The sequence below is a fragment of the Equus quagga genome, chromosome 19, assembly GCF_021613505.1.
Source record: "Equus quagga isolate Etosha38 chromosome 19, UCLA_HA_Equagga_1.0, whole genome shotgun sequence".
NCBI classification, from domain to species: Eukaryota; Metazoa; Chordata; class Mammalia; order Perissodactyla; family Equidae; genus Equus; species Equus quagga.
Genome location: NC_060285.1, coordinates 21902104 through 21913243, shown reverse-complemented (window position 1 = coordinate 21913243; position 11140 = coordinate 21902104). Strand labels below are relative to the sequence as shown.

The window sequence follows — 11140 nt, the reverse complement described above, 5'->3', positions numbered from 1 at the left end:
CACTACTCTTTTGGCCTTACTTCCATTCTGTTTAGCTACTAGGACTGGCAGATCTCGACAGCCACAACACCATATGTTACAATCAAAGCCAGATGACATTCTGGCATCACAGCAGTTTTATGAAGTGATGTGCTGATTTTCTTTTTCGTGATAAACCAACTAGATATTCAGATATTCAAAATTCTGAAGAACACAATATGGCAAATTTCTCCATTCCCCACTTTTTTCTTTCCCTATGGACTCAAGGAATCTGCCCCTTTTACTAACTATCACTACCTACTTTTCTGCCTGTTTCTTCTCCCCTCAATACAACAGAGAGGAAGAACTCAATACCTGAAAAACATCCTTGATCCCTCATCCATTCATTTTATTCTTTCAACAAATTTATTGAGCACCCACTATGTGCCAGGCACTGTATGAGGCATAAGGAATACAAAGGTGAACAACGACAACAAGAAAAACACAATTCCTGCCCTCACAGAGTTTACAATCAAGAGGGTCTACATTAATCAAACAAATACATATAAAATTACAAAGGTATTCAATGCTAAGTAGAGGTGTGTGGTCATGTGATAATATATAACAGCGAGTCTTACCCTGTGACAGAAATTAGGGAATGCTTCCCTGAGGAAGTGATGTATGAGCTGAGATCCGAAAGACAAATAGGAATTAACTAGGCAATCAACAGAGAAAGGTATTTCAAGCCAAAGGAACAGCATGAGAAAAGGTTCCCATGGTGGAAGAAACACTTTAATTCTCACACATTCCAGATACCTAAATTGCAATCAAAGTGGAACACAAAGTTAACTGACACATGGTGCACAATGAGGGTGATGAAGAGTGGTAATAATAACTAACCTCTACTGAGTGTCTTTTAAGGTGATGTGCCAGCCACAGTTTTGTGTTTGGAGACATTAATTCTTTTAATGCTCAGAATTACTTTATCAAGTAGATAGTGGCCCTAATATATGTGACCTCATAGGTCACACAAAATTTATTTTTTCATCATTAAGAGCAATGAAAAGTCATTGAAGTGTTTTAAGCTAGGGGTGAGAATGGGAGTAGCTGGGTTGGCTTGATTAAAACTGTGCTTCAAAAAAGAGAATTCTGGGGCCAGCCCAAGCAGTTAAGTTCGCACATTCCGCTTTGGCAGCCCAGGGTTCGCTGGTTTGGATCCTGGGTGCGGACCTACGCACCACTTACCAAGCCATGCTGTGACAGGCATCCCACATATAAAGTAGAGGAAGATGGGCATGGATGTTAGCTCAGGGCCAATCTTCCTCAGCAAAAAAGAGAATTGGTGGCAGATGTTAGCTCAGGGCTAATCTTTCTCAAAAAAAGAAAGAGAGAATTCTGCCCGCAGTATAAAGACTGAACCAGAGGAGGGCCCGAGTAAGTTGTAGAAAGGCCAGCTGGGAGGCAACTGCAGTAGTGCAGGCAAAAGGTACTGACGAAGCTTAGATTAGAGAGTTGGGGAGAAGTAGAGAAAAGCAGACAAAATTGAGAGATGTTTATAAGGTAAAATGATAGCGCCCGGTAATGAAGTGATGGGGGTGGAGAACTGGGGAGAGGAAGGCGTCTAAGATGAGTGTTAGGTTACTAGTTTGGGAACCAGTAGGAATTGGTGGTGCCAAACACTGAAACAGGAAGATGCCTAGATTAGACTGGAAGTTAATACATTAAAGAATAAATTACAACTCATGTATTGATAAGTATTGAATAACAATAAGAACAGTGAAAACCTAGAAAGGAGTTTCTGGTTAACGTTTCCACATATTAGCCTGCAACCGTACACAGCCATTCTTATATGGCTTAAATAAAAAAAAAACGTTTCATCACAACTAGTGTCATATTTTAGTCTTTTGAAATTATGGGATAAAACGAAAAAAAAATACAAAATACCAAGAAAATATTTTTGACGTACATGAAATTAAAAAGCAAAACACGATTACCATTTCCTTCTCATGATCACTAACATCTCTGCTAGAAGTTTAGCAAGAAAAAAAAATTCAAGATATGGCAACTTTATTTCTAATTTGTAGACACTTAAAAAATATAGTAAGTTTATTATAGGTTTATTCCTATATTTCTCACACCACTGAAAAGGTCAGGGTTAACTTAATCAAACAAAAGTTCTCCCACTATCTTTTAAGTAGTTTGAGTAATACATAAACATCACACATACACACACACACACACACACTTAAAAGAATTATATTTATCTTTAAAGGAAAAACAGACAAAAGACAGTAAGTGACTCCTCTCCCCACCCCTGGCAAAATCTGTGAATTTATGACTAAAGTAAAATAAAAGAACATATCTGGAATTTAAGTCAAAAGAATAGGTTATTAATTATGATTTCAGTCAAGTCACTTGTTCTTTCTGAGCCTTAGGGTTTTTATTTAACTTCTAAAATGTCAACAATATCTACCTCCCAGGTTTGTTGTGGGAATTACATGAGATAATGTTTTTGGAAGTGTTTTATGAATTTTAAATCTCTATAAAAATAGTACTCATTATAAATTTTAAAAACTCCATATAGAATGCTCAGATCCATATTAATCATCATCATCTATTGTTTATATGGTTTTCTTGAGAAGGAGAAATAAATTGAAAAGGAATAAGGAAAACATTCAGTTTCTATAACACTAAACAATTACAATATACCATAAATATAATAGTTATATAGAGCAAACAGGTCAATCCTGAGAAACATTGTCAGCTCTGAAGAAGTTAATGTCCCATCAATCCTGCTTTTCCATAATAGAGACTGTTTTTGTTGAATATCTACCTACAAATCAAAAGTATCCTACTAAGGATATAAGCTATACAGTTTAAATATTTAATTAGACTTTTGATTTTAATTTAAGACTATCATATAGTTTTAGATGAACATGGTTTAACATGATTTTTAAAATACTCTAAGGAAAAATATTAACAATTTAATTTGTTCTTTGTTGTATATTCAAGTCTCAAAACAGGGCCTGTATTTTTAAGTAATAATGAAAATGGATGTTATAGAAGAAAAAACAATACTGTTTTCAATAAAATCTAAATCACTCCAACACTTAATATAAATGAACCATGTATTCTCCTCTGAGTACTCAAATATGGAAGATGGCTATATAAGTCATGCCAAACAAGCAAAGCACCAGAATGTGTCAAAATGCAGTTTAAAATGTTCAAGAATCTTAAAGAAACAGTCCAGCTGTTTTATGTTCTATCTTGGATATATTTACATTTAAGAATGTAAATTTTAAAATAGACCCCACTTAGTTTAATTCTATCAGAAATATATTTAAAATCTTTAAAAGTCTCTGTTTCTTAAGCACTGATGAGCTTTTACTTCATAATGCATGCTTGAGATTCTCCCTCATGTTGGTTTCAACCTTAACAATTCCTAGAAAATAGAATTCAAAATTTACCAACTATTCTTATTATAGAAGATAGTATATATGTCACATAGAGCTTTAATCAAAACTAGCTTTATAAATTCAGTATGTGCAAATATCCACCTAACATGATACTACAAGAATGGCATGAAATTGTTTTAAGAATGTGAAAAGAAAATTCTCTGAAAACATTCCCCTCCTTAAATAGAGGAAAGATGAAAGTAAAGAAATAATATAAATAGTATTAATTAAAATTCTTATAGTTACAAATGCTGCCAAATTTAGTAGGACAGTTACTCTTTTACTTCTAACAATAAATGTTTAAAGGAATGTACAAATAATGTTTTTTAAAATCAGTTGGCCATATACTCTAATGTTTTGCTTTTTTACATTGTGCTTTTTATTTTTTACACTTGTACCATCTTTTTTTGTTGAAAATTATAGCTTCAACTTACACAATTCACCCATCATTTAAAATGATTTTTTTTTCACATTTTCAAGTTACTTTCAAGTTCAGCAGGGTGAAGATTTTCCAGAATTTTCGGACCCAGTAATCATATAATTTATTAATTTGATTGGATTTTTTTTACAGTCATTAAATAATTATAGATTCAAGTACATAATTTTAATAACGTTTAAAATGTGCCTCCTTTTATTTTACATTAGCCCTAAAAGCATTTCAATCTATGTAAATAATAGTAAATTATTAACAAATAGTGATAAATAAATTCAGCAATCTGTGGAAACACAATAGGTTTTCATTTTTCTTTTTAAAAAATGCCTATAATAGGATATCAAAATTAGGAAATGATATCTTCTTTTCATTAGGCATGTAATTATTTTACAGTATGTGTTGACTTCCCCATATCACACCAATTTAAAAGAGGGTTAAACTCAAAACACAAACAACCCAAAGATTGTAATGCACGTACCTAATACTTTCTAAACTGGCCTTGAATAGTCACCACTTCATCACATTCCATTTCATTTCATTGTCTTTTTATGAAAAGGAAAATCTTCCACTAACTGGTAACATCATACTATAAATATAACCTCCCTACTCCGGAGCTTCAATTTGTGTTGTTGACTCCTGCTATTCAACTGTCATTTTCTTTATACGATGAAGAAGAGCATCTTTTTCTGAGTGAGCCTCTGCAAGAGCCATTTTAGCTTTAGCCAACTCCTGTTTAAGAGATTCATTCTCTTCCATGAGCTGAAATGATATATTTTGAAAAGAAGAGAATTTAATTAATTTCAGAAAACATAGACTATTTATATAGTATCTAAAGTTGTGACACTTGGGACAGTAAAAATACCCAATGCTGGTGAGGGTGCACTTAAGCTGAAAACTGCTTTGAGAAGCTACTTGGAAACATGTATCAAGCACTTAAAAATGTTCATAAGTTTTGACCTAACAATTCAAAACACTAATTAACTCCTAATTTCCAAATCTAATAGTGATTTTGTTTAATTTCAATTTGACTGCAGCTTTAGACATTGTTGACCTCGCCCCTCTTTCCTAAGCCTCTCTCCTTTTTTGGCTTTATGCCACAGCTCTTTCATGTTTATCCGTGTCTACCTAGGGACTTCTCATCTTTTCCTCTGCTGTTTAGGAACCCTTAAATATTGATAATTGGTCATCTTCTCTTATCACTTAAGTCACTCTCTTAGATGATCTCATCTACTCCTGTGGCTCCAACCACCATACATAGCCTGATAAAGCACAAACCTCTCTTGAGCTCCAGACCCACCTTCTGAATATCTCGTTAGACATTTTTCACCTAGATAGCCAACAGGTCTCCCTTTCCCTCATTAAGACTCAGTTCAAGTATTTTATCATCTTAGAACTACTCTCTAACCCTTAACTATGAAGATATGATCATACTAAGGACTTTCTCTCCAGAAAAATGCATTTACACAGATAATTAAAATGTGTATTTAATTTCAAAGAATTCTCAGACTTCTTTTAGTCCCAACTTAAGAATTTCTGCCTTATTGACCAAGTTAGGTATTTCCCTATACTTCCCCAGTCTCTGGTACAGCATTTGACATGGTATGCTGTGACCACCGTTCAAACACTCTTGTCTTTCCTCCAGCCTTTGAGTTTCTAAATAGATAGGGATGGTATACTCTTCAATTCTACATCCCTAGCTCAGAGTTTTCATCCAACAAATCCTTGTTGAACAGATGAATGAACTCATTCCATGGTTCTATCATAGAGAATTAAAATTCTGTTGAACATTTTGTTTATTTATAATTGTAAAAAATAAGCAAAACAAATGCTAAGAGAAAGGTTTAGAAATGAGTACATCCACATCCATATTTCTCTGCCATTAGAAATAAATACAAAGCAAAACATAGCAATATGGAAAAATATTTGTTAAACGATGTTAAGTGAAAAAAAATACAGTATTTGCACTAGAATAATAAAATCTTTATAAAAATATGGAAAAGAGCCTGAGGGGAAAAATTTAAAAATAGTGATAGCACTGTAGGAGTTTACAATGTATTAAAATTGTTTTAAAATATTTTTCCAATATTCTGAAATATTATGATACTTTTGCAACTTAAAAAAACTCCAGCAAAATTAATATGCCCTTCAAGAAGCCTTTCTAGATCCCAGAAACTGGCACTCTCCCACATTTACTTCTCTATCTTCTCATTAGACTACAACCTCTCTGAAGGCTGGGAATGTCCCTATCTTGCTCAACACTACATCCACAGTATCTAACACAGTGCCTGGGCACGTAACAGGCACTCAACACACGTTTAAATAAGTAAAGAAATAATTTTTTAACTATTTAGTATCTAGTATTTATTTTAATTGCTGAAACTGAATGAGACGAATTAGTTTTCCCATTACCTGTTCTCTAGTAAAGTCAAAGGAGTACTCAGGAAAGTTAACTGACTGAGAAGGCCAAGGAACCTCTGGACTCGTCTGAGTGGCTTGAGTGACACTGTGTTGTTTCTTCAAATCATACTTTCCACTGGTAAGCAGTGTTGAATCACTTTTGACATCTTCTTTCAAATCATTTCCAATGTTAAGCATCTGAGAATCTGATCAAACAAATAAAATGCTCAGATAATATTTGAAAATATTTGATAAGATAAATCTTAAGTTATACTGTGAAATTTAAAAGTAAATTTATCCCTATTAGTATGAAGACATTATTATGAAATAGAACAATATAGTCAATAAAACTAAAAGCTGGTCTGTTGAAAAATGAACAAAACTGACAAACTTTTAGGTTGACTAAAAACACAAACAAAAAAGAAAAGAAATTACTAGAATCAAAAATGAAAAAAGGGACATTACTATCAACCTTACAGAAATGAAAATGATAATAAAGGAATGCCATGAACAACTGTATGCCAATAAATCAGATAACTTATACGAAACAGAAAAATTCCTAGGAAGATACAAACTACCAAAATGGACTCAAGAAGAAAGACAATGTGAATTGATGTATAGCAGGTGAAGAGATTGAATTAGTTATCAAAAAAAACAACCCACAAAGAAAAGCCCAGGCCTAGATGGCTTCAATGGTGAATTCTACCAAACATTTAGAGAAGAAAATAAAATCTTTACAAACTCTTCCAAAAATAGAAGAGGAGGAACATTTCTCAGTTCAATCTATTAAGCCAGTACTACCCTGATTCCAAAACAAGACAAAGTAAAAAGAAAAGAAAACTGAAATCAATATACTTATAAATATGAACACAAAAATCCTGAACAAAATATTCAGAAACTGAACTCAGCAATAAATAAAAATAATTATACACCATGGCAAGTGGGATTCATCTCAGGAATGCAAGGTTGATTTAACATGCAAAAATCTATTAATGTAATACATCACATCAACAGAAAAGAACAAAACCAAAGCCACATGATAACTTCAAGAGACCCAGACAAAACATTTGACAAAATCTAACACTTTCTCATGATAAAAACATTCGGCAAACTAGGAAGAGAAGGGAACTTTCTCAGTCTGATAAAGGGCATCTACCTAAAACCCACACCTAATATCATGCTTATTAGTAAAAGACTGGATGTTTTTCCCATAAGATTAGGAATAAGACAAAGATGCTTCCTCTCACCACTTTTATTCACTATTGTCCTAGAGATTCTAACCAAGGCAATTAGACAAGAAATAAAAGGCATCCAGATTAGAAAGCAAAAAGGAAAAGTATCTCTATTCACAGATGACATGATCTTGTATATTAAAAAAACCCTAACGACTACACTAAAAAAATCTTAGAACTAATGAATGAGTGCAGCAAGGCTGCAGGATACAAGACCAATACAAAAATCAATTGTCATTCTAAATACTTGTTATGAACAATCCAAAAATGAAATTAAGAAAACAATTCCATTTAAAATATCATCAAAAAGAATACAATACTTAGGAATAAATTTAACAAAGGAAGTGCAAAAGTTATGCTTTGAAAACTGTAAAGTATTGCTGAAAAAAATTAAAGATCTAAATAAATGGGAAAAAAATTCCATGTTCATGGACGGGAAGACTTAATATTGTTAAGACAGAGATATTCCCCAAATTGATCTACAGCTGTAACACAATCTTTATCAGAATCTGAGCTGACTTCTTTGTAGAAATTAACAAGTTGATTCTAAAATTCATATGGAATTGCAAGGGACCCAGAAGAGTCAAAATAATCTTGAAAAAGAACAAAATTGGAGCCCTCATACTTTCCGATTTCAAAACTTACGCCAAAGCAAGCTGGTAATCAAGACAGTATGGTATTGGCACAAGGACAGATATGCAGATAAACGGAATAGAATTAAGAGAGTCCAGAAACAAACCCATGTGTGTGTCTATGGTCTTTACTCACACACCAAATACAAAAACCAACTCAAATGGATCAAACCTCTAAATTTAAGACCTAAATCTATAAAACTCCTAAAAGAAAACATAGGAGTAAAGTTTCATGACTTCAGATTTAGCAATGGATTTTTAGATGACACTAAAAGCATGAAAGAAACAAAAACAACAAAAGAGAAAAAACCTATAAATTTGATTTCATTAACTTTTGTGCTTAAAAAGTAACAAGAAAGTAAAAAGACAGCTTATAGGATGGGATAAAATATTTCCAAATCATATATTTGATAGAAGACTTATTTCTACAACATATAAAGAATTCTTACAACTCAATAATAAAGACAATCCATTTAAAAAATAGGCAAATGATGTGAATGGACATTTCTCCAAAGATATGCAAATGGCCAATAAAAATATGAAAAGATGCTTGACATCATTAGCCTTTAGGGAATTAATAATATACCACTTCATACACACTAGCATGCCTATAATCAAAAAGTCAGATAATAACAAGTGTTGACAAAGGTACAGAGAAGTTGGAACCCTCAAACACTGCTAGTGGTAAACATGCAGAATGGTGCGGTCACTTTGGAAAACAGTCTGGCAATTCCTCAAATGGTTAAACGTAGTTACCAAATGTCACAATAATTCCATTCTTAGATAAATACTCAAGAGAAACAAAAATTTACACATGATTGTTTATAGCAGTATAATTTATAATTGCCAAAAAGTAGAAACAACCCAATATCCATCAAGCAACGAATGGATAAACAAAATGTAGTATATCCATAGAATGAAATATTATTTGGCCATACGAAGGAATGAATACTGATACATGCAACAACATGAATGAACCCTGAAAACATTCTGCTAAGTGAAAGATGATTGTTGTTAGTGCCACTAATTCAGCTCCTCTGAAATCTGTTCACCATCAGTGACCCTGCTGGTAAGTGAAAGAAGCTAGTCACAAAAGACCATATATCGTATGATTCTATTTAGATGAAATGTCCAGAATAGGCAAATCTATAGAAAGTAAATTCATGGTTCCCTAGGGCTGGGGAAGGAATCAGGAGAGACTGCCAGTAGGTATAGAGATTTTTGAGGGTGATGAGTATGTTCTAAAACTGATTGTGGTGATGATTACACCACACCACATGTGAGCACATTAAATACCAGTGATTTGTGGTATTTGGGTGAATTTTGGTTTGTGAATTATTCTCAAAAATGCTTTAATTAAAAAATAATTATAAAAAACAAGGCAGGGAATATCTTTACACATCAACATTTTTTCTTACTTTCTGGATCATATATAGTCAGAACACTTTAGGTTGCAAGTGAAGAAAAGCCAACTCAAACCCGCTTTAAAAAAAGAAACATTATTTGTTTCTGTAACAGGGGAGTCCAAGTGATGGAACTTCAGGCAAGGCTGGTTACTGGGATTCATATGATGTCCTCAGGAGTGTCATTTTAGGAACCTGACTTTCTCTACTTCTCATGTCCACTTTTCTTTTCATCTGCGTTGGTTCAGTCATATGATAGAAAAGGTAGCCTCTGGTAACCCCAAACAGATAAGTTTTACAGCCTGTGACCCTTTCTCTCTCAGTGTCCTTATCAATTCACAAAAAAAGTCAGATTGTTTTAGTCACAGTCAACTCATTTACCACTCACCGTGTCCCAAGAGCTGAAATCTTTTTTTCCTTTTTGGTGAGGAAGATTGTCCCTAAGCTAACATCTGTGCCAATCTTCCTCTCTTTTATATGTGGGACACTGCCACAGTGTGGCTTGGATGAACAGTGTGTAGGTCCGTGCCCATGATCCAAACCCTCGAACCCTGGGCCACTGAAGTGGAGCACGTGGACTTAACCACTACACCACTGGGCCAGCCCCTAAGTCTGAAATCTTTTGATTGGCCAAGCTGGGTCCTATTCCCACTTTTGTGATAGGATCATGTGATTGCCAGGCCCACCAAAATCAGATGGAATGAGAAAATGGCAGTTTTCCAAATCAAATTATATTGAGTAGATGAAAGCGTAATATCTGCTCAACATAATTTTGTCCCTTAAAAAGATTCCCAGAGGGGCAGGCCCCATGGCTGAATGGTTAAGTTCATGTGCTCTGCTTTGGCGGCCCAGGGTTTTGCCGGTTCGGATGCTGAGCGCGGACATGACACTACTCATCAAGTCATGCTGAGGCGGCGTCCCACATGCTACAACTAGAAGGACCCACAACTAAAAAACACACAACTCTGTACCGGGGGGGCTTTCGGGAGAAAAAGGAAAAATAAAATCTTAAAAAAAAAAAGATTCCCAGAAGGGCATAGCTAAGTCAAAGAATAAAAACATTTTTAAAGCTTTTGTTTGTACTACCAAACTACCCTGCATGATGTTTCTGTCAATTTTACTGGTATTCTGTATCTAGAAAAATGGAATAGTCCTATCTACATGGATAAGTTTCACCAAGTTGAGTTCTGGTCTGTTCTTGGTTTCATTTTATTATAGTGGTTTCAAATCAGAAACTACTTTTTACAATATCATCTTGCACCGATTATGTTTTTACTAATATAATGACAAAAAAACCCCACAAAAACTGCTGTATTGATTCAGATTCGCATACCATTTGGCTTGGTACTGACTGTAAGAGAAATCCTAAAGTACGATGTCATGGGAAAACCAAGTTCTCCACTCTTTCAAGCTCAAATGACTAATAATACCCCTAAAATACTACTTGATTAGTAATTTATAACATACTTTGCTTTTCAAACTTTTAAAGGAGTAAAAGTCTTCTTTTAAAGGAAATCTGACACAGAATGCTAATATGAACTACAAAGAAAAGCTGAGTTACACTGACTGTAGTGTGAATAACAGAGCGCTCAGGGCCCATTCTATTTAGCCTACCTCTCACTACTCATGG

The 11140-nt window shown here is 34.0% G+C and overlaps 1 protein-coding gene across 2 annotated transcripts in view; it reads right to left on the bottom strand.

Annotated features, from left to right (window-relative positions):
- Nucleotides 1-2376: 2376 nt before the first annotated feature.
- The window catches only part of BLTP3B (bridge-like lipid transfer protein family member 3B), an 89506-nt gene continuing 80742 nt past the window's right edge, over nucleotides 2377-11140 (bottom strand). For both annotated transcript variants that reach the window (XM_046646756.1, XM_046646755.1), the window contains 2 exons: nucleotides 6256-6449; nucleotides 2377-4605 (listed from right to left, as the gene is read on the bottom strand). In XM_046646756.1, the coding sequence (XP_046502712.1) occupies nucleotides 4486-4605; nucleotides 6256-6449 (314 nt within the window). In that variant the 3' untranslated portion in view covers nucleotides 2377-4485. The remainder of the gene's footprint in view (nucleotides 4606-6255; nucleotides 6450-11140) is intronic.